General features: G+C 57.8%; 9 protein-coding genes across 9 annotated transcripts; 4 read left to right on the top strand and 5 right to left on the bottom strand.

Annotated features, from left to right (window-relative positions):
- Positions 1 to 93: 93 nt before the first annotated feature.
- Positions 94 to 4671, bottom strand: B0H18DRAFT_1122042 (uncharacterized protein; the record flags this gene model as incomplete). Its single annotated transcript, XM_048034447.1, has 11 exons — positions 94 to 354; positions 410 to 568; positions 612 to 667; positions 714 to 785; positions 833 to 896; positions 963 to 1020; positions 1080 to 2158; positions 3206 to 3444; positions 3584 to 3863; positions 3923 to 4079; positions 4139 to 4671. 11 exons carry the CDS (start codon positions 4669 to 4671, stop codon positions 94 to 96), a joined length of 2958 nt encoding a protein of 985 aa, XP_047890098.1.
- A 772-nt stretch (positions 4672 to 5443) lies between these two features.
- On the top strand, positions 5444 to 6705 carry B0H18DRAFT_1024791 (uncharacterized protein; the record flags this gene model as incomplete). The annotated part of the gene is made up of 6 exons (XM_048029722.1): positions 5444 to 5988; positions 6091 to 6252; positions 6282 to 6361; positions 6400 to 6410; positions 6457 to 6552; positions 6618 to 6705. Coding segments are annotated over 4 exons (798 nt in total), but the record flags the coding sequence as incomplete, so codon positions are not given.
- B0H18DRAFT_1024786 (uncharacterized protein) lies at positions 6603 to 8821 on the bottom strand (the record flags this gene model as incomplete). Its single annotated transcript, XM_048029721.1, has 16 exons — positions 6603 to 6767; positions 6791 to 6897; positions 6921 to 6997; positions 7101 to 7138; positions 7161 to 7171; positions 7236 to 7265; positions 7323 to 7402; positions 7444 to 7516; positions 7546 to 7570; positions 7618 to 7829; positions 7882 to 7954; positions 8001 to 8024; positions 8065 to 8091; positions 8165 to 8450; positions 8502 to 8670; positions 8761 to 8821. 16 exons carry the CDS (start codon positions 8819 to 8821, stop codon positions 6603 to 6605), a joined length of 1458 nt encoding a protein of 485 aa, XP_047890096.1.
- Positions 8822 to 9528: 707 nt separating this feature from the next.
- On the bottom strand, positions 9529 to 10173 carry B0H18DRAFT_1024780 (uncharacterized protein). The gene is made up of 3 exons (XM_048029720.1): positions 10026 to 10173; positions 9881 to 9957; positions 9529 to 9828 (listed from the first exon to the last, which is right to left on the bottom strand). The coding sequence occupies exon 3, from the start codon at positions 9818 to 9820 to the stop codon at positions 9569 to 9571; it is 252 nt and encodes an 83-aa protein (XP_047890095.1). The 5' UTR covers positions 9821 to 9828; positions 9881 to 9957; positions 10026 to 10173; the 3' UTR covers positions 9529 to 9568.
- A 70-nt stretch (positions 10174 to 10243) lies between these two features.
- B0H18DRAFT_1024778 (uncharacterized protein) lies at positions 10244 to 11652 on the top strand. The gene is made up of 6 exons (XM_048029719.1): positions 10244 to 10512; positions 10548 to 10784; positions 10835 to 11006; positions 11087 to 11232; positions 11358 to 11410; positions 11457 to 11652. The coding sequence occupies exons 1-5, from the start codon at positions 10440 to 10442 to the stop codon at positions 11372 to 11374; spliced, it is 645 nt and encodes a 214-aa protein (XP_047890094.1). The 5' UTR covers positions 10244 to 10439; the 3' UTR covers positions 11375 to 11410; positions 11457 to 11652.
- Positions 11653 to 12876: 1224 nt separating this feature from the next.
- Positions 12877 to 16686, top strand: B0H18DRAFT_1024774 (uncharacterized protein). The gene is made up of 10 exons (XM_048029718.1): positions 12877 to 13221; positions 13266 to 13269; positions 13294 to 14339; positions 14361 to 14391; positions 14820 to 14973; positions 15033 to 15448; positions 15478 to 15810; positions 15836 to 15951; positions 16016 to 16073; positions 16130 to 16686. Exons 1-10 carry the CDS (start codon positions 12928 to 12930, stop codon positions 16267 to 16269), a joined length of 2592 nt encoding a protein of 863 aa, XP_047890093.1. The 5' UTR covers positions 12877 to 12927; the 3' UTR covers positions 16270 to 16686.
- A 1761-nt stretch (positions 16687 to 18447) lies between these two features.
- B0H18DRAFT_608722 (uncharacterized protein) lies at positions 18448 to 19978 on the top strand. The gene is made up of 3 exons (XM_048038772.1): positions 18448 to 18483; positions 18533 to 18542; positions 18596 to 19978. The coding sequence occupies exons 1-3, from the start codon at positions 18479 to 18481 to the stop codon at positions 19583 to 19585; spliced, it is 1005 nt and encodes a 334-aa protein (XP_047890092.1). The 5' UTR covers positions 18448 to 18478; the 3' UTR covers positions 19586 to 19978.
- A 565-nt stretch (positions 19979 to 20543) lies between these two features.
- B0H18DRAFT_1086421 (PSP1 C-terminal conserved region-domain-containing protein) lies at positions 20544 to 22750 on the bottom strand (the record flags this gene model as incomplete). The annotated part of the gene is made up of 5 exons (XM_048032040.1): positions 20544 to 20604; positions 20656 to 20733; positions 20787 to 20894; positions 20947 to 21939; positions 21984 to 22750. 5 exons carry the CDS (start codon positions 22748 to 22750, stop codon positions 20544 to 20546), a joined length of 2007 nt encoding a protein of 668 aa, XP_047890091.1.
- Positions 22751 to 23369: 619 nt separating this feature from the next.
- Positions 23370 to 25683, bottom strand: B0H18DRAFT_1024759 (Rgp1-domain-containing protein). The gene is made up of 7 exons (XM_048029717.1): positions 25581 to 25683; positions 25437 to 25530; positions 25170 to 25364; positions 24978 to 25109; positions 24753 to 24916; positions 24502 to 24615; positions 23370 to 24442 (listed from the first exon to the last, which is right to left on the bottom strand). Exons 1-7 carry the CDS (start codon positions 25623 to 25625, stop codon positions 23774 to 23776), a joined length of 1413 nt encoding a protein of 470 aa, XP_047890090.1. The 5' UTR covers positions 25626 to 25683; the 3' UTR covers positions 23370 to 23773.
- Positions 25684 to 26082: the final 399 nt, after the last annotated feature.

Below are 26082 nucleotides of genomic sequence, written 5' to 3'. Positions count from 1 at the left end.
TTAGGACCATCCGCAACGCTGTTCAGGCCAATGAAATATGTAAACAGAATTCCTTCCAGATATAGACCACCTTACCCGCCAACGGAACGGCCACTAGTCAAAGTCATCATCTTCGTCCATGAATTCCCCTGTATCCGACATGTCCTGAAGCGCCATCAACATGTCGTCCGGGAAATCCGTCCGGATAGGGTCGGTCAAGATCGGCGACTTCTGAGAATCAGGAAGGTGCTCCTCGAACCGAGATACGAGCTGGCGCAGGATGAACTGCGAATCAATGAGCTTCTGCCGCTGGTAGTCCTTCGGGTCCCATTCCCAAAGTTTCCCCGTCGCGAGGGTCAGGATGGCTTGCATGCCCTGCCCGTTGGCTATCCGCGCTTCGATCAGGTGTACTTCCCCGGGTGATCTTGACCTTGTCTATCATGGCCTCGTTCCGGGCCTGCGCGTTCGTGGACCCCGAGTGCGGGCCTGTGTCGTATTGCTCGATGGGGTGAGGCCGTAGGTGACCGGAAAGACGCAGTAGTCGATGCAGACGACTAGATGGGAGCGTATTTTCCGGGGTGCTCCTGTTCTGCTTGCCTGCTGAGCTTCACGATGTTCTTGCGTGCTCGTACATGGAGATGTTGTGGAAGAAGGCGAGGTCGCGCTTCAATCCTGCTCGCTTTCCCCTCTTCGGAGTGTCAGTGCAAGTTGAAGAGCCTTGGAAAGAAACGCACCGGTCCTCTCTCGCTGCTTCATCTTGCAGACGTTCTTGTGGTCGCCCTCTTCCACGCGACGGCTTGGCATACCTACGTGGACGTATGAGGGAGCTCCGAGCTACATCATTAGCACATACTGGGAACAGTAGAACGTATTGAGGCATGCTGAGCATCTCCGGACCTCTTCTCTTGTGCCAATTTCTGACACTAAACAAACAGATTAGCATCTGTAAGTAGCCGCAATATGGGTATGTGCCAGTACCTTACGTTATCGCAGGTGATGTATTTGCCTTTCATAGCTTCAGCATGATGTAGCAACTCCATCCTATCGGCGCAGAAGCCGAAGAAAGGTATCCACGCGTCCTTCGCAACGCTGTTTCGCACTCGATCCCTCTGTGGCCCTTGTCAATCTTGCGCATCGGTGCATTCATGGCCTCCAGCACGGAACGATACACAGCGTAACGAGGAAGGATGTTCTTCACGAGGCGGAGCACCATGTCGAGGTCCTCCGGATCCAGCTTAGAGAAATGCGGGCTGCAGTCGACGAAGGACGTCAGCAGGCCCGCCCCTATGGACTGCGAGACCCATGTGAAACCATCCGTGGAGTCGAGGCAGTTCGTTATGTATCCCAAGGCGGCAACCATAGCGTCGAGGAAGGCGGGATCTCTCCCCAGGTTCACTTGTATGGAGATAGTGGTGAGCGCGCTTGTGACGATCCATATGACATTCGCACCCAAGAGGGCGTGGCGCAACGGGTGTTCTGGCTCGCGCGATAGTGAGTTGATGAAGTCGAGGTACATTGTAAGGTAGGTCCCGTTGACCGGGCTCGCTTTCAGAGTCGTCTTGAGACGGGAGAGCGATAGCTTCGCGATCTCGGCCGCTTTGCCCCCAGCCATCTTCAGGACCCGATCCAATTGCTCCTTCTTCGCGTTCTTCAACAAGTTACCGAGAAGGCATGTACCGGCTGGTGCGTTTATACGAGTGGGCGGACCGCCATCCTCTTCGAGCCATAACCTCGTCGCGATCTCGATTGACATAGGCGTCGCGACCATCATCTCCCGGATCGGATCCCTGGCACACAGTGCGTACCACGCAGCGGAAAGAATATCGATCGCGTTCTTCCTCCGCATGTCGTTCTTGCTAAGGCCCTCAATCCTCGTCGAGAAAATGAAGACACTCCACTTGAAGATCGCGCTCCAAGCGTCGGCAACGCGCCGCAGGAGCCTTGGATCGTCCAGGGCTAGCGCGACCTTGCTAATGCCCAGGAGTCCGGTAAAGGCTATATTGGCAGTGTCACAGAACGTCGTGCTGGGACTCGCATTGTTTGGAACCTCGCCCTCCTTCAGAAAAGAAAGGAAAAGATCAAGGGCCTCGTCGGCGGTTATGTAGCCTTGCTGTGGTTCCCAGCTGTTGGCGATGACTATGCTTTCTGCAGGCGAACGCCTGCGAGCCGCAGAGAGCACCTAAAGACCCTGTCAGCGGACGTCGACAAAGAAAAGCAGGGGCGTGTACAGTAAGAAAATTGGACGAAAATATGAATGCTCACCGATCTCGGGTCCCTTGAAAGTCTTCCAAGGATAGACTCGAAATGAGCCTCATTCATGGTAGCTACACCTAGTTACGCGACTCGCTAAGCGGCCTATTTTGCAAGGTTAATGGTCGTCGGAAGAAACCTACAATCGGCCGTCTGGCAATTACAGCATGTGCAGGAAGTGAATGGATTTGCGGCAAGTCAGATCTGAGGATGATCGACGATTGAGGAACATACGCGATCACGTGAGCGAATTGTGAGCGGCGCGTCTTGAATCCATTCAAGTTGGTACACAGCTATTAGTCGTGTTGCCCTCTCACCCTCATGAGCTTGATTCCGCTACATCTCGAACATGCGTCCTGTCACATCTGTCTCGCCCACCTTCCAGGCTTGACTCTGTCTTCGGGTCTGCCAGTGAGGTCCGACGACGATGTAGAGTGTCGAATATAATAAACGTACTTATCCATCGACACAGTCCATGTACGAACACGGTTGAGAGCTTGTAAGGACATACTGTGCGACTAGATATAGTTATGGCCATGCCACTTATCCCTCCAACTGTGGTCCATGGTATCAAATATGTGGGGAGCCGAAGACCGATGGGGAGGGGTCCGAAGGATCTGAGGCACCTCGACTAAACACCGGTGAGCATGAGGTCAATGATTCGTACACGATTGTGTTCACGGTTGCAACAGTTGATGAAGTGTATACAAGGCACGATCCTGCTCCGGGTCGTCGCAAATTAAGTCAGTGTCTGGTGGGAAGGCCGAAAATGAGTGGAACACGCACGGATGCTGTCTGTTTCAGACCGAAGACCCTTCAGGACCACGACCGACTAGTACTGACTCGTCGCGTAGGTGACATTGGCTAATAAACCACGATCATGCCACGGCATGAACATTCGCCGTAACAAAGGGGCCACCGCTCTGGCGAAGTCGTGCGCTAACTCCATGCTATGCTCATCGGGATGATACACAACCTGCATCTCAATCTTGACGTCCGTCAATGCGTCGAAGTATGGCCCGACCACGACATTGTACAGGCTTTGCGAGTCGGCTTCGAGCTTCTTGCAAGACTGGCTAAAGTTCTCCTGGTCCAGAGGGCCGGTCAGCTCGAATCTGAAGTGGATTGCGATATGCTTGAGCTGGTAACTTCGGATCGTGGAAAAGGCCCCACGAAGCTCGCTTGCTGCTTGTGCCCAGTCCGAGTCCTCTGGCGCTGGTAGGGGTCGACATTCAGCCTTAATGTCAAGTGGCGTAAGGCCGTGTTATGCACTAAGTTGCAAGGGGAACGATCTGGTGAATGATCTGGGCTTAGCAGTGATCAACACAGCATACGGAATCGGGAGGCTACTTACGGCGTAGATTCAGGTAGCTTTGACAGTAGAAAGAGGTCAGAGAGTGACCCGTTGTCTCGAGGAGCCGATTGACATGCTCGGTAGCAAGGTCCGTGTCCTCGCCATGGAAGACCGTCACCAGTTGGACCAGAGAGCTACAGATCCCCGAGCATACAAGCCAATTGGCCATCCGTTCGAACGCCTTTATGTTGTCGGAGTACGCTTCGACTCGGAGTCGCTTGAGCCGAAGGTTGCACTGGGGGCCCCGGAAACGGTCATCTTGCAGCCTAGCACTGGGTAGCTGTGGTTTGAGTAGCACATCGTCCAAAACAAGCTCCTCCAACACATGAACGCACAGACAATCCGCTGCAGCTGGGTACTGTTGCTCAGTTCGACATCATGCAGACGTAACGACACGATGTGCTGGAGCTGACGCAGGGCAAGATGGAAAATCGGATGCATGTTGGGGCGTAGAATGTGGCCGATGTCGAGCACCTGCAGGGCAGGACATGCATGGCTGAAGACCAGAGGGAAGGCGTCCAGAAGGAGATACCCTCGGAATGGTTCGACCCGTACCCAAACGTTACTTCGTTCAACCCGTATCCGAGGGCTATTTCGTACGGATCGTACCCGAGCGCCACTTCATGTGTGGACTGTAGCCATCGCTGGACACGGGGCGACGTGCGTAGCTGCTGGACCAGCAAGTCATAGCTCGCGCGCGATGCGATGACGACGGTGTAATAGAGGCAGGAAGTGGCGCGAGGATACCATGCCCGGGAAACCAATGCAGCAGTGGCCAGCGTGGACTGGTCCATGTGTTCGAAGACATTCTCGTAGATTTCAATAGAAATGCGATCGGATATGTCGGTGGCGAGTGCTCGTGCTTCATCGTGCGCGGCATCGTCTTCGTCTCGCACAACATCGCCCGGGCCTATGCCTCGCACAGCATCATCTTCGCCTTGCGAAATGCCACCTTCATCGTGTGTAGCTCCATCAGCATTCTCGTCGTGCGCTGTGGTCTTGGTCCTGGGGAAGGAGCGCGCAGCGGCGGTATCGCCTGTTTCGGGGCTCGAGGTCGACCTGCCGACGGAAAGAACAACGTTCTGCATGACCTGTCATGTCCCGCAGAGCGTAAGTAATCTGAAGCACTGGAAAAGACGTGCGTACGTGTTGACTGCCCGGGATACAGGTGCTTGGTGGCCGTTAGGTTATTTAAATAAGGTTTGACTTGACCAAACCTTGTATGCCAGCACCGTGAAGTACACTCGCCTCCCGCCCCTCCTCCTTCTCCACCTCCTCCTCGGCCTCGTCCTCGTCGATCCTTTTACACTCCTCTGACTGCAGGCTTGATCACACAACGTCTACGAGTCTCAGTGCGCGAAACTTTGGCTCACGTCTTGCATGATGGCTCCTCTCCCTCGACGCCGCGTCTTGATGCTCTGTGCTGCTTTCATCGGCCTGTCGCTCTCTGTCTGGACTTTCGTCGGGTCGGTCCTCTCAGCTTCAAATTAAGCCCAAGTATGCTGCTGCATGATATGGCATCATTTGTTGTGGAAGACGGCGGGCAACTGCGGACATTTCCAACCCATCCTGGCAATTCGCATCAAGAACATCCCGAAGTCAGACCCGATGAAGACGACGTTATCCATACCTCCTACTCTTCTCCTGGAAATGAAACTCTGGGCATAGCCTCGAACATCTACGTCTTGTCGCTCCCGCGTCGGGCTGACCGCCGGACATCCATGGAACGACTAAGACAAAGCCTTGGTCTGCGATGGACCTACGTGGTGCCATTGAATCCGAGGCGGACACGATCGGCAACATATACGCGCACATTCAAGAGCGGCGCGCAAGGACGGAGGAAGACATCGCCATGGGAGTCTTCGACGCACGTTCGAGTGGCCCGACGCGTCGTCAGTGAACACCATGGCACACTCTGTTTCTCCTCTCGGTCTGTCCGACTCGGACTACTGGTCGCTTCGTCCTCCGTCTACCGTACTCGATACCACTGGCGCTGCTCTGTTGACAGAAACCGACTCCGACGGTATCGCTGCTGCCTATCCTGGACTGTCTCTTGTCTCTTCGAACGCGCAGGCCCAACGCGAGCCCTTACCTTCCCCAGCACCTATGACCTGCGCCAGCAACAACTACGTCAATGGTCCTCCGTTCGAACTTGGTATCCCTGGCTATATGCTGCTGACACCTGCAAAGGTGGCATGCTGGCATTCGCACCTCAAAGTCATACGGCGCGTCGCAGATGTTCGTCTAATGGACGAGGCTGTCCTGCCGCATGAAAATCCCTCGGACGTGGACGCTGTGTCGCTCATACTCGAAGATGATATTGACATGGAGCGCGATATCCATGCGAAGCTGCGCGAAGTCTGGGATCTATTGCCTACGGACTGGGATATCGTATTCTTAGGTATGTTTCCAAGTCACCGTTGCCTTCGACAGCACGCTCACCGCATCTGTCGAAGGGCATTGCTGGTCGAACGAGAGCTACTACCCTGCCGTGTCAAACCCCAAAGACCATTCACCCGGCCCATCGACTCTCGCACCACTCTCCACCCTTCCTTCGCGCCGAAATGCACTCATGCGTACGCGCTGACACGAACGGGTGCACGCCGGCTGCTGTTGTACCTCCGACACACGCCCTTCGCATACTCGCGGGCTCTCGATCAAGCACTGTCGTGGCTCATCCTCAGTGGCAAGCTGAAAGCTTCTCCGTCGTTCCGAGCCTCATAGTGCAGAGGAAGATAGGCCGCAGTGATATAGACGCGAGCGGAGGTGGTATGGGGAGTATGTGGAGGGATCATCTGAGAACGGTGTTCTGGAAGCTAGGACCTGATTCCTCGTTTAAATCAGAAGAAATCATAACAATGGTCTAATATTGCCTTCGAGTGATTTTTCTACCTCGCAATGGACGACCCTGAGGTCCTTCAACATAGTTCATTCGCGGTGCGCGCGCGTCCGTACTGTGCCGTACCGGGCTACTATGCAGATGCATATATTTAGCGCGTGCACGGCCGGCCCATGACCTTCACGCATCACGTACGGCTGTATACACCCAGTTCTCCCTGTGCCTTCCCTGACTCTGACTCAACATATGCGAGTCACCGTCCTGCCATTGCTCCGACTTGTCGTACTCCGTCTCCGTGAGTACGTCGGGCTGACTGAAGGATCCCAGATCCGTCATCCCGCTGCCCTTAGAAGCTCCGTGGATGGTACCTCTATCCCCGCTATTCTTTGGTTCAGTGTCGGTTCGTTGTGACGAGCCAGATGATGTGCATGGGACGAATTCGTCGACAAGCGGTGACTTCTTGCAGTTCTCAGAGCTAGAATCATCGTAATTATCAACATTTGCTCGAGGCTCCGAGGCCGACCGCGACCTGAATGCGGCGTGAATGATGCAGTAATGTAACATCGTGAGGGTTACTGACTTGTATGACATTGATCTGGTATGCCCGATTGTCATAATGTTGCATATCACGTAGAGAGCTATGAACACGATGAGCCACTCACATTGAGATGAACATACTATGAACCCCTGGCGGTGCCGAAGAGATCGTCAAGGGTCTGCTTGGCTGCTTGGGTCCACCAAATGTGCGGCTAGTAAGGGATAGATGTCTTGCGTTAGTCGGTTCGTAATCCACACCAGCATGAGGCCTCGTACCAGACCAATATGTAACAGCTGTCATCTTGCCTACACGTCATGAGCAGCCCGTTCGGATGTATGCTGCACGATGAAAGAGACACTCACTCAAAGCCGCCTCGAATGCCGTCAATCTGACTGCATGCGTCCCGTTGAAAGTTGCAAGTCCGAGCACTTCTTCTAAGTATCTGCGAGACATGAGTTTTGCCGCTGTCCATTGTCCATGTACCTACGGAACGGCCAAAGTGCCTCTTGATAGGATATCGACTCGGAGGAAATCGGCATTAGGCTCCCTAGCGGGCCTAGCCCCTCGATGAATACTGAGTCGGACCCAGAATAGAACAACATAGAGCCCACTTCCATGGTTCAGTGCAGTTGCAAAGTGAAACGTCAGAGTGCGTACCGAATCGGAGTCATCAACCTGCGTCGAATCGGTCGTTAAATCAGGCTCCCATGTAGTACGTATCGAAGGTCGGTTATCTAAGTCGAAATTTGTGCCACTGAGCGATGCGGCAGGTTGCCTTGTGGCGCCATCAACCACAACGACTCCTTTTGTCCACCCTAAGGTGCATCCTAGGAGCTGAAGAGGTAAGCTGGAAGATCCATTGTAGTTCCCTTACATATCAGTGAGATTCAATACTCCCTGCGTGCGATATGTAGCACCTGCCTTTGACAGTCGAGATCGCCTGCTCTTCGTCATCAGTCACATTCAGAGTCGTCAAAAATAGCGCACTGCGTCCCTGGCCGAATGTTCGGCTTTGCCAATGAAATTTATATATACGATACGCACATAGGTACAGACAAGGCTGTCTCGTTCACGGTGCCGTCAAGTTGTATTGAGCATTGTCACGTACACCAGGCCAGCCCCGGGCCCATCCTTGAGATCTGTTCAACAAATCCCCAGGCTTCATCAGCGATAATTACGATCCATCACGATTTGTGTATCTTACCCCAGGGTCCGTGTAAACAGTGAAGTGATAACGGCCATATACAGCGTCCACCATCAGTAGATAGTCCGACACTAGTATGGCTGTTGCGTTTGGTATGCATCCGCAGGTAACATTCGCGGTAGTTGCATTCACGGTGACTTCGACTAGGCCACCTCCAGGGCGGATGGTGTCGTATATCGTACTGTTGGCGAGCCCTATAGTCGACAAATATTGTATATTGGTGTTGCCGTACGTGAGGAACGAGGCCGCCTGTCCCCATAATTGTGTTTGAGATTGTGAAGATGCCCTGGATGGTCCTAGTTACAAGGCGCACGAAGACGAACGACCGAAAACTCACGAGTTGTTTACCACAGGCATACCAACGGTCACCGGAACCGTGCCTGCGTCCGTAAGATTGAATGATTGCACGGAAAGCAGGGAGGGTGTCGTGATGTGCAGAGTAGAGATGCACACGAGGTAGATGGTTACTGTGATTATCCCCAGGAAAGAGGACGGAGATGAATTGTCTCCACATGTTCACTAGCGCAGCTCCCAATCCTGTCCAGCGCTCGCGACATCCTGCACAGCCGTAAGAGTGTGTTTGCCCGTGAGCAAACTCCGCAATGCCATGTATTGAGTCAGCAGGACAAGCAAAGCAGTGTAAGGCTGTCGGTGCATCCAGGATCAAAGGCAACACTAGTCTGTTCGAAGCTTCTTTACTCACGATGATTATGGCTTGCAACACGAGCGATGTGTCCGTTGGCATCGTTTGGGCTCGTACAGGAGTCAGGACAATTAGTGTTCAGCCCTGAGTGCCCAAATGCCCAAGGTTACAGCATGCGCACGGCAAGGAGAGCATGGAGAACTATACTGGCAGGACGAGCCAGTGTTCTCATACGCATATCTGAGAGTCAGAGTATCCGGGAGTTCCAGAGGGGAGACAAATAAGTGGGCCGGAATGTGGTTTGACATAGGTTTCCCAGCCGCATCTCCACCTCACCCTTAAGTAGTGTCGATTCGGCCATCCGGTTTGACTCAACACTGTGAAAACTCGGAGGATACTTTGGCTGTTGTTCATCAGAAAACAGCTTGACCTCCATAAGGAGACGTGATCTCCGGACCGGCATTCTCGGAGCGGGGATTCTCTGGACCGAACCATACGAGGTTGCAATCTGGGGACGGAGCCGTATGGGGATCAGCACTCAGTTCTCCAGCAAATGCGTGGTATGCATCTAATTATCTCGCATGCCAGTGGCACACCATGACCGCTTGACAGTTGTTGAGATGCACCGTCTGTACATCAAGAGGTCGACAAAGCCCGAGCCTGAGAATGCGTTATGAGGAGAGCGACTGCCGGTGGGCAACAGCGCGGCGGACGTTGTCACGTTTAAAGGAGCCGTATATTCGAGGCTCAGCGCTCAGGCCTCAGGCCAGTGCACTGTGCAGGACGTGTCGCCTGGGAACTTCTACATCGTCCTCACCGTCGCTGTCGAGCAGCGTGCTGCCCCGGCTCGTCATGCGCCACCCGCCTGAGCCAGAGCTCGCGCGCGTGCCGAGGCGCTGCAATGCAACCGCCCTGTTCATCGCGGCCTTCCCTCGCGCGCGGGGGTTGAGTATTGAACGTTGAACGACTCGCGCAGGCCAGAGAGATCGTGTTCGAACGAAGCGAAGAGTCATGTGAGCCACTACGGCAGTGTAGTGAGTAATGAAGGGAATAATCGACAATGGAGGTTCTACCTTGTGCTTGCGTGCCTGCTCCGCTGTCGGCCGCTTAGTTGGGTCAGGGTCGAGAAGCACTCGACTGAAATCCTTTGCTGCAACAAAGAGGGCGCGTCAGCATGCCTCTGGAGAGAATGTCCATAGAAGTCATCATAGCACTCGCCTTCTTCTGAGATATTGCTCCAATACCGTTCGTGGAACTCAGCCCGCGCAGCAGTCGCTGCGGATCAGCTCCGCCGGATCGTCCGAGCGGAACGGCGAGTAGTCGCACAGGAGGACATATGTAATAAACCTACGCCAAAGACGAGTACAGGCGTTCGCAGCCTCACGAGGCTACCACTGGCCGTTCGTTCAATAAGACAATCGGAGTTATTGGCGCCCAGACGCGCCACAACGCGCTCCCCGATCTAGATCTGACTACATCCGGCGCTGCAACTTGAAGTTCCCCGTGCCTCGTCTCCCACCGCATGCTCTCGCGCTCACTCAAGTATATCCATCTGGGGAACTTCGAGACCGCACGCCCACCCGTACAACGAAGCCTTCACAAAAACAGGCCTGCCTCACTAGACAACCAAGCATGGCACCGCCCACATCTGCAGCCCACGGCGGCGCAGGGACCCCCGCCTCTGGGGCTGCCCCAACATGTCAGCGTAGCATCCGCTCTCGGCCACAAGCGTCACGCAAGAACTCCACGCAGACGACGCAGCGTATCATGCGCCACCGTCCGCGTCCGCGGTGGGGGTGAAGCGGGTGGCGGGAGAGCGGGCGGACGGCGAGCCGCGGGCGAAGCGGAAGCGCGTCGACGCCTCCGCCACCGCAGGCGCAGCGTCGAGTGCTGCGGGACACAGTGCCAGCGGGAGCTCGGGGCTGACCGGCGGGAAGAAGGACCAGGCGAACGGGGAGGGGAAAATCAACCTGGTGCGTGCGCACCCCACGTCTCCGCTGACCGCCCGCTTACCGCCCTTCGCGCAGATCGACTTCTCGCGCTCCCGTCGGCGGCGGTATTCGAGTACCTCATGCAGTACGACCTCGTCCCCGACGTCGAGCCCTCGCCGCTGGGCCCGGACGACCCCTCGCCACCCTCGGCGCTTCTTCGCCCGCGGAGTCAGCCCCGGCGGCACGCGTCGACCGCGTCGCCCGCGCCGTCGCTCCCCATCACGCCTGCGAACCGTCCGCGGCGCGAGGTGCCCGCGCGCAGGCGGAGTGCGCGGTGGTCGAGGACAGCGGCGTGGAGCCTGTCGTGCCCGTCCTGGCGGACGTGCATGAGGTGCACGGTGTCCTTGCGCAGGTCGCGCAGAGGCATTTTAGGGAGCATACGGTGAAGGAGGTGGATGCGCTCGCGTCGTTCATGTATGCGCTGAAGGCAAAGGGTGAGTGGCTGGGTGTGCCTCCGACATGAGCATTCTGCGGCTGGAGGAGGCGGTGGCGGGCATTCTCAAGTGGTGCACGTGACCGAGTCTCGAATACGTTTGCTAACTTGCGCTGTTGATTCCAGTTCGCATGGGTTCATGATGATCCTGTTCTCCCGCATCCTGTCTCACGCTCTAGGTATGACCCTTCCATCTTCGCTAGCAGGTGGCTGATGTCATCACAGGTGTACACTGGATCTTGTATAGCTTGTGTATAGTAGTCTTCGCATCCGGATATTCATTCTACCGATCCGTCGTCTGTGCAAGTGATTTGCCGTGTCGCGAAAGCGGTCCGAACACTGAAGCCTCCGCTTATACGGTACTCTCACTCGCTTCTGTGATCCGTTGTCTGTAAGCATAGAACGTAGCGAAGATACACCTAACGCTGAAAACGTCTGCGCGTACCGAAGTCGCCCCAACTTGCTTCAACGCTCTTCCATCCATAATGCGGTGTTACGAGAGAGATGAGACACATAATTCCGTTGGCTGTGCGCCGGACTCGGTTACTTATGTACGGCTGTTCAGCGGTCAAACGTCCGGAACTTATCTGCTCAGTTGCCTGTGCGTAGCTGCGGCGCCAACGTCCTCAAACACTCCGAGGCCGTGGTGCGCTGCTTGTTGCAACCGTGTGCAGCGAGCGCTGACAATGTACGTATTCCTCTCTGCTATGCTTTGGCAGCCGTTAACAGTCTTTCGAAGAGTATTTGGCAGATCGACTCATGACGCGTGACGTCTCGCCGCTCACGATCCGCGAGTAATGGCAACTGGATCAGAAGTGAGGGAAGAGGTCTTCGTGCAGACGAAGTCCAACGTGTACCCACAGTACTGACCACAAGGTAAGTAAGCCAGCCTGGAAGACGCATATATTGGGTGTAATGCATGATCCACGGGCGGGTTCATTGATTCGCTTTTTCTGGCAAAATGCAGGGGTTGTTCTGTGCTTGACCCCATTATCCGCGTGGCGATGTAACTGTCAACGATCGACGTTGCCGCCGGTGCTCTCGACTGACGAACTTGACAATGTTAGTCCGACATTACGACGACGACTGAGTAACAACGCTTGCGCGGCGCGCTGAAACAAACCATGCGACGGGTGGCCAGGCCGAGGGAAACATGGTACCAACGACCGGTGAGAATGTCGTCTCATGGTGTGTGTGTATCAGCCTGACGATTGATTGACTGCTGACCGCTTTGCGAGGCGTATGGTGACGGCGAAGCAAGGCGGGCGAGTGCTTCTGTACGGAGGGTGCGCCTGGAATGCGGGCGACGCTTCTGCTGCATGGCGCACCGCGCAAGGGTGGAGGATCGATCGCCGGAATCCGCTGGACGGCGTCCGGACATCTCGCAGCCCGGCGCAGAAGACGCCACTCGGCGGCTTCGGGGGCTGGATTCGGCGCACTCTCCTCCGAAGTGGGCCTAAATTGACAGCGGGACACAGAGTGGGGAGTGACGCAGCCACTCGCGTCGCAGCACGCCTTCCGCAAACGGGTGCGCCACCGCCGAGAATGGCAGGCGCTGTAGATCGGGTTGACGTGGGACGAGCTGTGGCAGAGGGGCAATGTGGACAGATATGGGCCGTGTCCGCGCGCGACGTCGGTGGGCCATGCCGGCGGGACGCCTCTGTCATCCGTCGGCGCTCTCCCTTCATCATAAGAAATGGCGGGCGTCATCCCATTTCCAACCCCCGCTGCTCCTTGCGCTGCTCGGCACTCCCCTCCCTCCCCTCGCCACTTATCAAGCCGCTGTCGCACGACGGCCGCCAGCTACCTCTCTTTCTTCTACACCACCACCATCCCACTAGTCCGCACCCCCACCGTCGTTATCAGAGCACCAGTCTTTCCTGAAACCATGGCTTCGATCTCCCTTTCCAGAAACCCCTCTTCGCGCGAACGCCCGTCACACTTCTCGATTCAGGAGTTCTCTGACCTCGTTTCGACTGCCTTTAACCTTGTGTCCCCGCCCCCTCCTCCTCGCGCTCCGACCTGGCCCTCCAGCCTGGTTCGTCTCTCCCCCTCTCGCAAGGCGCGTCGGGCGTGCCTCCCTCCCCTGTCTCCAGCTGCTTCGACGCTGACACGGACGACGGCCACCTCGCGGGTTCCCCGCGGAAGGCGAGGCGTTCCAGCGCAAAGGCTCCAATGCCGTCAGAGCAGTCGCCCAAGTCGCGTTCCGCGCTCAGCGTGCTGCGCCATGTCCGCACTCGCGCGTCGGCTGTCCTCCGTCCGGCTAATACCCACCTCACCCTGCCGTCGGAGGGAGCCAACCATTCTGCGCGTCCCAGCATATGCTCTCAGCGCACTCTGCAGTCCAATCTGACCGCTTCATCATACGCGTTCCTGTCCCGTCCGCCCACTCCCATTCCCACCCCACGCACGCGTTCGCCTTTCCCAGATCTCGCTCTCTCCCGCTCCCGGTCGCGCACCAAGAGCCTCACCGGCCCAATTTCATTTCTGAAATTACCAAAGCGCGAACCTGGCGCTTCTTCCGCAAGTCCGTCCCAGGCAAGCGCCCCCGCGCTACCCGATACCCAGGACTTGCCCTCATTCTTCGAGGCGACAGGATATTCTGAGCGGAGCCCGCTGCCACCCGCATATAGCCGCCCCTCGACGCCCGCCCCGCCGGCCAATGCTCAGGCGCAGTCGCGCATACACACGCGCCTCCCGCCTTTGCGCAAAGCGAAGAGCGCATCCACGAGCATCTTCCGCGGGAAGAAGTCCAAGGGCGGATGTACAACGGGAGCGAACGGCCCCGCAGGAGCCCAGCCGCAGGTCGCTCTGGACTGGACGATGATGGACACGGAGGAGTATTTCACATCTCCGAGGGATCCGCCACCCGTCCCGCCGCTGCCAAGTTCGCTGACTGGCCGTAGGCCAGACTCCGGAGCGGATGAGGACGGGGAGTTGGATGTCCCCGCATACGTATTCGAAAGGAGGGGCAGTGCGACGAGCACATGCACGACGAGTACCACGGTGAGTATTTGGACCTCTCATGTTTCCGATTGCATGCCGGACAGTGACACTTCGTGTTCACCGACACTGGGGTTGGATGCTGTTTGCATCTTTACTATGATCGTGATGACCGGTGGTGTCAAGCCATCTGACGGCCACGCTGTCTTGGCATCTGGTATCGTGTCTTGAACCGTCAGATGGGCTAGATGGCAATTTCTTGTCGTTGACACAACCTTTGCGTGCTTTCTTACTGTACAACAAGGATCATTGCCTCTTGTCGCCCCGGGATGCTATGGGCAGTGCAGGCGCATATAGACGGGTACCAGAGCATCAGCACCGGCTGTATGCGTCTGACCTGCATGTAGATGGTCTTCAATTTCTTTGTACCTCCGACGTGGCGTGATTCTAACGATGACTTTGGATCCTCAGGCATCTACGAGATCAACATCGAGTCTCAGCGAGCGCATCGCATCGATGTTCCAGACCAAGGCGAAGTTGCGAGCCCGCTCCAAGTTGAGTCTCGCCATCACGACGGCCACCGCCGACTCTTCGCCGTCGTCGACTGACTCGGCCGCACGTGGTCGCCTGTAACACCTACTGGAGGCTTTGCGTTTCCCGCCTCATCGACCGTAGGGCGTATCTACACGCCGTCTGAGCACGGACACGGTGCCATGTACGAAGAGGATACGTCCAAGATCGGACGTGTGCTGACCCCGGAGCCGGACCCTTTCGCCAAAGGCGATGTAGCGATCGCGAGGTTCAGCACGGACGTGACTCCAAGGCCATCTCACCGGCTGCCAGGTATGGCTCGCGCAGAGGCTCGCGGCAAGACGATAGGAGCGCGAGGAACGCGAGGAGCGCGCAGCAAGGCTGGGACTTCAAGGACGCAAGCCCGGAAGACGTGACGGAGGAGGCAGACGTCCTTCAAGTGTACTCGAGGGCTCGCGGACGCGGCTCCATTGGACGGAGACGACTCCCAGAGTTTCTGATGGAGTCGCCGTCTCCGAGGTCACCCGTATACGAGTTCCCATCTTCGTGCTCGATCTACCCTGTCAGGGGAACGGACGTCCCGCAGTCTCCCCTCCTTGCCGGACCAGCAGCAAGAACCCGGGCTAACCTTGTATCGAGGTTCTCCATGTCGACCGAGTCCGTATCGTCACGCTCTTCGTTCACCGAATCCGCGGAACATCAGGGGTTGAAAGATGTGGACGTGGACGCGACGTTCGTATTCGGTTCGCCGATGCCCGACGCTAGCGCTGAGCCACTCTTGCTCGCGATGTCGCCCCGCGAAGTCCCAGCAAACGAGCCACCCTGGACGTAGGCGCGTCTCCAAAGGCCGCGGTGTTCCGCTCGTCGACGAGTGCGTCTCTCCCACCGTCTGCACACGCGCGGTATGCCCGCTACGCGGAGTCCATCCCGGTTGCGACTACCAAGCGCCAGGCGTCGGTGCGTACGTCCGCGTCCGAGCCGTCTCCCAGAGTTCAGCGCCCTTCGTCGCCATTTCCGCTCGTGTGCGGGTTGAGCGACGGATCGCCGAATGGGCAGCTTGGCGCGAAGGCCGGTGACGGTGGAGACGTCCCTGGGCGACGAGTCGGTGGAGGACTCCGGTGTGTACTCAGGAATTGTCGTGAAAGACGATGTGCAGTATGCGGAGGCGTTTGAAGAGTCGTTCGTCCTGTCGGGGGAGGAGATGGAGCGAATCCAGATCCCGGCGTCGGCGTTGCTTACTGAAGAGGTGTGTTCGTTCCGTGTTCGCGGCGTTTTGATACATTCTAATGCGCGTGTTTTTTGCTGTATAGCACCGAGCCTTCGACGCAGACGACGACGCCCTTACTCCCCGCCCAGCATCTCCACGCGGTCGTTCCTGAGCGTCGACGTGCCTGTCGTTGATCACAGGAAGAAGCCCCTCGAAGATATTGACCTGACACTCACTATCGGGCAGGCTGAAGGCGAATGGGACCGACACACTACGGGGACTTCGGAGTCCAGCACCGAGTCCGGCATGTTCTTCAGCGCAAGATCGAGCGTCGAGTCGACGCGGAAAAGCGTCTGAGCCTGCTCTGTCGTTATTGCAACCGCCTCGCAATCAGCTCCCCGAAATCTCTTCTCGCGAGGGAATTCGTCGTTCGAACAAAGTTATCCTTATTACCGCAACTTTAAATCGGAGCCGTTGGGCTCCCTGTCATTCTTTCTCTTTGCAAACACTCATCCACTGTACCTCGCAACCGTCGTTTTCTCGCGGTCTTACTGTTATCCGCACGTTCTCTTCAGTTATTCGGTCTGTTATGTGTACAGTAGTGACTCCATATCGACTCCTCCTGGCGGAGCGTTCTCACCCTCATTTGCCTTCGCGCGTAATATTGCCAGCTGTATACCTTGTTCCGCTGTCCGAGTAGTCGTACTTTAGTAGATATTAGTAGTAGGAGTAGTAGCGGTGACGCGGGTGGAAACCCGGATTAGTGCGCATACTTAGACTCAGTGGGTTTGGAAGCGTTGGGAATCCAAAGCTGCGTTTCTAGGCCCCGAGTCGTGTACTAGTGTTTGTGCCATGTTGGCCGTTGATAGCCTGGGTAAGCGTTGTGTGGCAATTCACATCGGTACCGTGAGGCAACCAGTTTTCATTACAAACAGGTGGCAATATGTACGGCGCGCTGACGGGGAAACGGACGCGCCTGCGCAGTGCGCCACATCCATAGATCAGGTGACCGCGTCAAGAGCGCCTCTTTCGCCGGCAACCGTGCGGCTGTCACAATGTTCAGGTCGTTCAGGTAGATCATGTGCCTGTGCAACAGTGCAAATGCTAGTGCTAGTGCAGTGTGCATGGTGAGCACCTTCACAGACAATGCCCTAAGCTTAGTATGAACAAAACTGTATCTAGCGTGGTCTGAGACTCCGAGACCAGCTCGATGAACTGCTCAGTGCCCTAGGAGCTCAGCACTCGTAATGTGCGTTCCGGTGCGCTCAGTTTGCCTATTCAAATCAGAGACAATTATGGTGCATGGGAGATTCCGAAGATCTTTCCAGTCATAGCGGTGGCCGTCGGAATGTCTTGGTCCCAAGTGATTCGTCAATTGATCCTCCAGGAATGCGGAGTCCAGCTACTCGCCGGAGACATCCGTGAGTCGGTACTCAGGCTACAGATACATAACTTGCCCCACAGAACACTCGAGTCTTGTCATGACATTGCACATTGGAGAACGTCTTTCGTCGAATGTAGCCGTATGTCGTTGTGCTACTAAGCGCCGCCGCACGCCGGTGTATATTGCCTCTCTGACATCTTGACATTGACATGAGAACGCGAATTTGGCAGGCCTTTCGGGAGTTCCTGGTCCATGCTGTACCGCTCTCTGTTCGAACGTTCTCACTGCGCAGCGCTATTGACTTTACTGCACGTAAATATCTTTTCTCTGTCAGGGTAATTTCTGATTGTATCTGCATCCAGGTTTTGTGCCGCTGTGAATATGAGATTGATCTCAGTGGACGAAGTGTTCCCCGTCACAAGCTGTGCGTGCATGCAATCGCCTCCTGTCAGCTGATGTATTCACTTTAGTGTACGTGCAGATTCTTGGACGCAGGTCTTGACCCGCCGTAACACAGATATGCTCTTGGCCTCATCGGCGATATCCATGCCAAACGGGCTTACTCAAAGACGCATCCGACAGATGCACCATACTGCACTCGGGTCCACTGGAGCCTCCGACAAACGGGGACATGATTTGCACGACCGCGCGTCGCCGGCCTGTCAAGATTGAGAACAGTGCTCCACACTCGTGTTAATCTTGACGTGCGGATCAGCCACGATGTCTCCAATCCCTGCCCCTGCTATGTGACGCCTCTCACGGAGTGACCAACAGGCAGTGATTTTGGAGGGCAGCGGTAAGGTCATAGGAGGGCCTGCGTGGATAGACAGGGTTTGCAATCTCGGATTGTGTCTTCGCAAATAAGGCCGCGCCCGAGCTCACAGCATGTAGGTCGCTAGGCCTTATATCACGACGCCTGGATGGAATCTTGATCCCATCCTTGCCGCGAAGTCCTCTGGCCTTCGCGAATCGCCTCCTTAGCAGCGCCTTTTCAAGAGTTGGAACAATATGTTGGTACGTTCTCTTACCCTCCAGGGGGCGCTGTTGTAGTCGATTGACATCATCGCCGCAGCAAATGGCCACTGAAGCACGAATTGGGTTCCCAGGATGTCCCGAAGTCGAAGTAACGATACAGCAGTTGGTAATATACTGTTGGTCCGATTGGAGCAAGACGTTTGGACTATGAGGTACGCACCTGACGTCGAGCTTGAGGAATGACTCTAGAAGATGCTGCAGCAATGTGACGGTAAGGTTATATCAGCGCAGTGCCTCTGTTCCCGCTTAGAATGCCCGATGTAGTTGGGAGACCTGGAACGTTTCCTGGCATCGTCAAGTGCGCTCGTCCGCCGTGCCCGGAATTCACGATGCCCCGTCAACGTGTTGCCGAGGAAATCCTCTCCACGGTTTCCAATACGCCCCGATTATAGAATACGAACGCACGGGCCCCTGCCATCTGTTCGACTGTGGGTCTTGCGGCCGAGAAGCGTTATCACGTTGGCACATGTCTGCCGCCATTGGCGGGAGGTCGCTCTCAACACGCCTACGCTCTGGCATCGCATCTCCGATTCATGCACACGAACGCGGCATATGTTCTCCCAGCGCTCGGCTTCTGCTCCTCTGCACGTATCGTTGGAGAACTCGCCTAGTCATTTCATGACGACTCTCATATCCTCCAACTCCACCCGCTTCCGGGAGCTGCACTGGAACAACATCGCGGTCGAGGATTTGAAGCTCCACGCCACCTTCCCTGTCCCGAACCTGGAGGTCCTCACACTCCGCGTCCTGTCCCTCGACGAGATATACTGCATGCCCGCCAACCAGTTTCCTCTCCTGACTTCCCTCCATATCAACGACTGCTTCAGTCTCACCGTCCTTGACGGCCTCGTTCACCTCCTGCGCAGCAGTCCGCTTCTCGTGGACATCTGTCTGGAGGACCCGTACGAGGAGAGCAGATGGGACGGGGAACTCGACAACTCGTCGCCCCCGAGCGTCCGGGCACCTCTCGATCACGCACGCAGGGTGGTCTTCGAGGGGCTCTCAGCCTCCTGCGTCAACTGGATCCTGGCGCGCGTGGCGCTCAACCCCCAAGCCGCCGTCAGGATCACTCGATACAAGTCCTGGCCGAGTATCTTGTCGGTCAAGCTCCTCGATCTGCCCATGATCGGCGACGTGTCGAAACTGAGCATCAATTATACCACCGAGGGGGACGTGATTCTGATGGCGGTCGGATCGCACACGGGCATTCGGCTCCAGATGTCGCCCGGCACCCTCAGGGCATCTCGCTGCTGAGCCTCCCCGACCTAGTTCCGACCGTCAGATACGAGAATTATGGATAGGCGGGGGGTGGACGGACCGGGTTATTTGCGGCCCGCTGCAGCTGCGTCGTTTGCTGGGGAGCTGCCGTCGCTGGACCTCCTCGTCGTGCACGAAGGCTGTGTCAATCAACTCACCGAGTCCCTCACTGAGCATCATACCAATCTGGCGATGCCCACGCCTGCTCATACAGCCGCACCAAAGCCCTACAGGTGATCCTGCGCCATGCGACCGCGACGTCCGTCCTGAAATGCTCTCAGCTGCCCATCTTTCTGCAATGGATGTGCGCATTGCGTATCACCCACGACACTCTGACGAACTTCAAGACGGTGCCGGTCCCCAACAGAACTTCAAGTCCGTTACCTACAACATGCAAGGTGGAACCCCGCATGACGCTACCTGATCTTTGTGCAAGTGCGGCTTTCGAAGGGTGGCCCTCTCCGGCTTGTTAACCTGCCTCCTTCTGCATGTTTTCTCATTCTCTTATAGGCCAAACCATTCTGCTCGCGCCAACACCACACTGCACTGACTATGACGAGGATATTTGGACATTTATTGTACACTAGAAATACATCGTTTACTCTGTTGCAGGCAGCCCGTAGGACTCCAGGTCAGGTCCGCCCGCACGTCTCTGCAGTGTCCGCCGCCATGTACGGAAACCAGACAATAAATACTGTTGTACAAGAGAAACCCGAAACGGTGAGTCCAGGCATGTCTGAATGGGTGTGGTAGGCGCAAGCGTACGAGACGACACAGCAGGAGACGCAGCGGGGCGAGCGGGTAAAGGGGTGTACACTGGACAGCAAGCGAAGGTATAACCCAATACAATATATATGTGCATATCTAGATGCCGGCCTATAGGTTTGATGGGGGAACATGGATGATTGTCGTACATATTGTCGTCACGGACGGGACGGTCGTTCGGATGTCTTGCTCACTGTTCGTAACCTCCAGGACCGCCGAGCGAGGCCATCCAGATCCGCGTTTTGTACAATCTGCGAGCGCGCGTCAGCAGGATTTGCAGGGGACAGAGTCCGTACACGTACCGGAATAGCTCCCGAACTAGTTCACGGAAGTCGATCCTCTTTTCGGCGACAAAGTAGAACGTCAGCTTCCGGCGATCCCTGCATGCCCCTCAGCACAACTCTTCCAGCAACAGACAAGCAAGCGAGCATACCACTGGTACTCAGCGTCGACCACCTCCATCGGCAGCTTCCTCTGTCGCACTTTGTTCCTGCAGAGCTCCAGCGCCTTATTCTCGTCCTGTAGCTTCGTCGCGAGCACTCTGCGGGACAACTCAGCACCTCACGCTCCGCATGCGAACAGTCCACACTCACTGCGTATCCTGCGGCTGCGCCTTGCAGTATATCCTCTTCGGGTTGATCTCCTTGCCCGCGGGCGGCGCACTCGCGGTGGGGCTCGTGGGGGTCCCATGCACGTCCGCGTAGTTCATCAGCTTCTGCTGCTTCTGGAACGCCTCCACCTCCGCGAGGGTGATCGTGTCGTTGATGACCTTGCCGAGGTCCTTCCCGCGGTCCGCCTCGACGATGACGAGGTCGCCCGCGCGGATGTCGGGCGCGACGTCCGTGCTGTAGAACAGGTCCGTGCGCCCCGCCTTGAACTCGACGATGTACAGCGGCCACGACGTCGGCACGGCGTGCAGCGGCACGCCCCGCCCGAGCTCCGCCATCGCCTTGCCCGGCGCCGCGTCCGACCCGCGCCGCTGCATCTGCGGGGCCGCCGCGTAGTGGCTCGCGCGCACGCCGACGGGCGAGAGCGGCGTCTGCAGCATGCTCTGCTCGGGGATGTTCTGGATGCCTTGCCCGGGGATGAACCGTGCTAGTTGCGTCGCCTGGCGGGAGGTCTCGCCGGAGAGGCTCGCGTACCCACTGTCCCGACCGATGCTGTCGAGATGCCCGCGGCCAGGACTGCCGCCTGAGAGCCCGCTCTCGCTCGGGGAGCCCATCGACTGGCGAGACACATACGAGTTGCCGGGGATGTTGAGGTGCAGCGGCTGGTACGGCGAGAGGCGGTCGGCAGAGGGTGGGCTGCGGGAGAGAGGCGCATATATGGGGAGCGACGACGGTTGACTGGGGGGCTGCATCGACGAGGACGTGCGAGGTTCGTCGCGGAGGTTGAGCATATTTAGGTCGCTCGCGAGATCATCGTCCGTGAGCAGCAGGCCCCCACCGCCTGCGAAGGAAGCAGAGTGGAAAGGCCCGGGGCGGGACATCTCCTCCGGCCCATCTCCACCTGGCGCATTGAATCCAACAATAGTCGGCCTTCGCGGCTGGACCACGCTCACACTATGACGTCGGCTGGTCGTCCCGCTTCCCCCACCGCCGTTCTCGTCGCGCGGGGGTGCATCGAATACAGCTCTCGAAAGGCGGAGCCGTCGTCCAGCAGGATCTGGCCCACGTCTCGGCGGAAGGGGCTCATGTTCGACGGGTCTGTTATTGAGCCGTAGCCGCTGGAGGAAGACCTACCCAGTGCTCCCAACGAGCCGTAGCGACTGCTCCCTGGAGGTTTCAAGTCGCCGTACCGCGATCCGGGAATGTCTTTCGCACCGCTGAGCGAGTTATGGCTCCAGAGGCCGGACGGACCATGGGCGGACAGGCTGCCGCCCAATGCGCCCGGGCGCGCGGTTGCGAGTGACTGCGACCTGCTTCGCGTCAAGTCCGCCGCGTAGGTGCGCCCGCGCGTGTTGGACATGGAGGCGCGGCGGTAAGGATCGTCGATGTACGGGTCGTAGGGGTCGTAGTCCTGGATGTCGGACAGGGCCTCAGACTCGTCGTCCTCGAAGGTTGAGGCAAAGCGAGAGTCACGCATAGCGGAGGAGAAAGCGAGGCTGGGAGGAGAGGAAGAAAACGATACGCTTCGCGTGGGAACTGAGGAGGGAAGGGCACCGTTGATGCTGTTAGGATTGAGACCGGAAAGACGAGGCCAGGCGGTCCCAGAGGGGTTCCTCGTCGGCTGCACAGGGGAAGACGTGAACCCTTGACTAGTACTTCTTGGCGGCTGACTAGCTGCGCGCTCGCGGAGGCTGTTAGGGGAGTCCGTGCCATGGTCAGAGAGGAAGCGGTTCTTGCGATCTGCGTCGTCTGAGCTGTACTGCTGGTGATTGCCCTGCGTGGACGCCATCGCTGCTTTGCCGAAGCGTGGAAGCTGGTGCCCAATCTGTGTGGTCACCGGGTGTGCAAACGGGAAGGTTGATGCAGGGGGTATGCAGTGGCCTGCAAGTCAATGTCCCTTCGGTTCGTGAGGCGTACAGGGGTAACGCGTCTGTCCACAAGAGACGAGTCAGCCATGGTTGAACGATGGTCGTTGACGACGCTTCAGGCAACTCACAGGCGGGCTGGTTCGCACTGGGAATGGGATCGTGAAAAGTTTGCTCTAACGTTACGTTGAGACGGGGCGCGGTAGGTCTATGCGGCCGGGCAGAGTCTAGACGAGGTCGAGGTGGCGGGACGCGTCTACGGGCTGAGTGATGGGCTACAGGAATCGTCGGGAGCTGCGAGTCGGGCTACAAGGTCTATGGGGGCGAAGGATATAGGAATGTCAGGAGCGCATGTCGGGGCGGCGGCGAGCAGACCAGGCGGGGTCACCAGTCGCTGCCCCCGCAGGCGCCCCTTAGCCCGATCGGGCCATCGGGTGGTCACAAGGCTCGCGCGTCCAGGTGGCTGCACTCGACCAGCAGTCGCTGCAGCACCGGCTCCCACGGCCGCATCATTCTCAATAGCACGAAGGCTGGTCAGGCTCGCTGCTCCTTGCCCCCCGTGGCCCCGCCCACCAGCTGACCGCACCAGAGCATGCTCGCCCGACCCGTTCAATCAACGCCCACCCACTCCATATCGCCCGTGAGACGCACGGCCGAGCTATCCCCCACATCGACGCGCACGGACACGCTCGTTCGCGGGGGCCTCACACGCCCATACTGCTGACCCCCTTCTTGCGCTTCTAACATGACGTGTCGGCGACGGGGGATATCAGAAATGGGCAGCTGCACCGCTAGCATCAGAGTATACACCAGAGTCTCCGACATGTCGGCTCTCCCCACGGCGCAACGTTAACTCGCCAAGTCTGCTCGCACGACACCACCACACAGAATTCCATCCAGGGGCAGACGAACAAGACAAACAAAAACAAAAAAAAAAGAGTCCACAGTCAAACATCGAACACAACCTCCGTAGCCTTGAACGCGGTGTTTCCCGGCCACACCCTGATCGGTACCTCGCACTCGACCATCTCCGCCTTCACCTCCCGCCACCCCTCGTCGCTCTCTCCGATCACCGTGCCTCCCTCGTCGCTCCCATCCCCATCCTCGTCCCCGTCGTGGAACGTCGACGCCGGCCCCATTAGCGGCGCGGTGAAGTACGATATCCACGACGCGGCCGTGCTGGGCGTGACTGGGCTCTGCGCCCCGGCCCCCGTCGCCGCCTCCGCGCGAAGATCCGGCCGTTCCATGGGCGCAATACTAGACGCAGCCTTCCACGACGAGCCCCATTGTCCCCCCGGTCCATCGCGTACCAACTGGCGCAGCCGCACGCCGTCTGGGCCCTCACGCGCCGTCGGAGACGCAACCGCCACCAGCAGGCACAGCCGGACTTTCCACTCGAGACCGCCGGCGCGCGTGCCCCCGCCCTGGTCCGCGCCCACGTCGACCTGGAACGCGGGGCTCGCGTCCGGCGGGATGTCCAGCGAAAACGTTGTTCGCAGCGTCGACGGCAGGAACGACGAGTGATGCTCGGCGTGCACGCGCCGCATCTGTCGCGACGCCGTCGCGGGACACAGCACGCTCGGCAGCGACTCGTGCGCTTCGAGCATCGCGGAGAGCTGGCAACGACACAACTCGTCAGGGTTCCGAACATGTGGCTCGACGGCACCGCACTAACCTTGAGCACGCGAGCACGGCTCGGGCGTTCATTGAGCTCCACAACTCCCAGCACTGTCTCCCCTAAGCGGTACGCCGACTTCGTGAATGTCAATACGGCGACCTTCACCCCGTCCTTGTTCACGTCATAAGATGCTGTGGGCAGGTCATCAGGAGCGACTCAATACACGAATGACCGCTGCGCAAGAATGGTGACGGGCGGCTTACCCTTCCTGGGGTTCCGCGTGATGATCTCCACCGCCTGCCTGCAACCTGAGAGTACGCCGGCCTCCTCGCGCTCGCGGTCCCGCTCAAGCTCGATCGCCTCCAAGGGAGCTTGATTCGCGGATCTGAATCTTGGAGAGATGAGAGGAGATGCTGCGCATAGTCTTGCAGCTCCTCAAAGCTGCCGTCTCTGCACTCTCTCCGAGACGGGGCTGTATAGGACATCGTCAATACGGTACAAATGGGGATCTCTTAGATAGACAATATCATTACCTCCAGGTACCAAGTCGGGTTTCTTGGATGGATGCTTTGGCTCTTCGACGACTTTTGCCGTGCTCTGCGCCCCCTTCGACTTCCAGTATGCCACTGGCCAGAGTAGATCGTATGGCCGAGGCGGCCTCCCAACTACATACAGTAGCACGTCAGCATCACGAGGCGAACCACACGGCTATGCAGTACCCTCACCAGCGACATGGCAATACAGCCGTATCGGCACCTTCATCACCCTGCTGCTGCTATTCGCGCTCGTCGCCCCGGAGCGACTCGTCGGGCCACTCGACGCCGCGCGACACACGCCCAGAATGAACTGGTATGAGAGCTTGAGCGTCCGGCCCCTGAACGTAGGCGGGAGGTTCTCTGGCAGCACTAGGCTATATGTATCTGCGCGCCGCCACGCGTGTCAGCATCAGCCGCACGAAACAAAGACGTCCCCAGCGCAGAGAACTCACGCACAGCTTCGAGACTCGCCTGGGGCGAGGCTGAGGTCGACCGCGAGCAGGGACGGCTGCACGTCGAATGTCGGGAGCGGCGTCTCCGGGTCTACGTCCTCGTCGCCGCCGGGGCCCCGCCTGTTCCGAGCCCAAGCCCCAGACCTACTCCGCTGGGAGCTGCTGGTTGTGCGGAGGAAAACAGCGAGAACATGGACGGGGCCTGCGCACGGTGCGACGGCTTCCACACCGGGGTTTGCGGCGCCGGTGTAGGCGAGAGGAGGGAGAAGATGGACGAGGACACGGAATTGCTGCGCCCGTGTCGAGGTCTGCTAGACGATGGATGGTGTCCCGACGAGAATGACTGTGGGCTGAGGAGCGGAGTCATGTCCATGCTCCCGCCCCCGACCACTTGCGGCTTGAGCAGGCTGGACCGGACGTGATTGAGGGTGCGGGCGTACTCGGGTGTCATAATCGCGCCCGGCGCTGGGGTCAGCGAGAGCGTCCCGACGAGTTGTGCATAGGAGTACAGGATGAGTTCTCTATTAGCTGCAGGGAATGAGGAGGAGAATGCGGTTCGGGGAGGTTGAAGGTTGATGGAGGGATTTGATAGTGGGGGAGGCCCGTGCCCCAGCTGTGGCGGCCGCCGCTGTGGCGGTCTACTCGCCGCG

Source organism: Fomitopsis serialis (assembly GCF_022376445.1).
Source record: "Fomitopsis serialis strain Sig1Antser10 chromosome Unknown B0H18scaffold_70, whole genome shotgun sequence".
NCBI lineage: Eukaryota > Fungi > Basidiomycota > Agaricomycetes > Polyporales > Fomitopsidaceae > Fomitopsis > Fomitopsis serialis.
The sequence above is the reverse complement of the archived record's forward strand: the minus strand, read 5'-3'. Positions and strand labels throughout refer to the sequence as shown.

What these genes read in the sequence shown, in the direction of transcription:
- B0H18DRAFT_1024774 (XM_048029718.1), top strand. Translation starts at nt 12,928, where the DNA reads ATGGCGGGCGTCATCCCATTTCCAACCCCCGCTGCTCCTTGCGCTGCT. An exon ending in CCACGCTGTCTTGGCATCTG is followed by an intron (nt 14,392 to 14,819) that starts GTATCGTGTCTT and finishes CACCTACTGGAG; the next exon opens with GCTTTGCGTTTCCCGCCTCA. An exon ending in CCGCCCAGCATCTCCACGCG is followed by an intron (nt 16,074 to 16,129) that starts GTCGTTCCTGAG and finishes AGCCCCTCGAAG; the next exon opens with ATATTGACCTGACACTCACT.
- B0H18DRAFT_1024778 (XM_048029719.1), top strand. Translation starts at nt 10,440, where the DNA reads ATGGCACCGCCCACATCTGCAGCCCACGGCGGCGCAGGGACCCCCGCC. An exon ending in GGCTGCCCCAACATGTCAGC is followed by an intron (nt 10,513 to 10,547) that starts GTAGCATCCGCT and finishes GCGTCACGCAAG; the next exon opens with AACTCCACGCAGACGACGCA. An exon ending in GGGGAAAATCAACCTGGTGC is followed by an intron (nt 10,785 to 10,834) that starts GTGCGCACCCCA and finishes CCCTTCGCGCAG; the next exon opens with ATCGACTTCTCGCGCTCCCG.
- B0H18DRAFT_1024780 (XM_048029720.1), bottom strand. Translation starts at nt 9,820, where the DNA reads ATGACTCTTCGCTTCGTTCGAACACGATCTCTCTGGCCTGCGCGAGTC.
- B0H18DRAFT_1024759 (XM_048029717.1), bottom strand. Translation starts at nt 25,625, where the DNA reads ATGTTCTCGCTGTTTTCCTCCGCACAACCAGCAGCTCCCAGCGGA. An exon ending in AACCAGCAGCTCCCAGCGGA is followed by an intron (nt 25,531 to 25,580) that starts GTAGGTCTGGGG and finishes GGCGGCGACGAG; the next exon opens with GACGTAGACCCGGAGACGCC. An exon ending in GCCGTGCTCGCGTGCTCAAG is followed by an intron (nt 24,443 to 24,501) that starts GTTAGTGCGGTG and finishes TGTCGTTGCCAG; the next exon opens with CTCTCCGCGATGCTCGAAGC.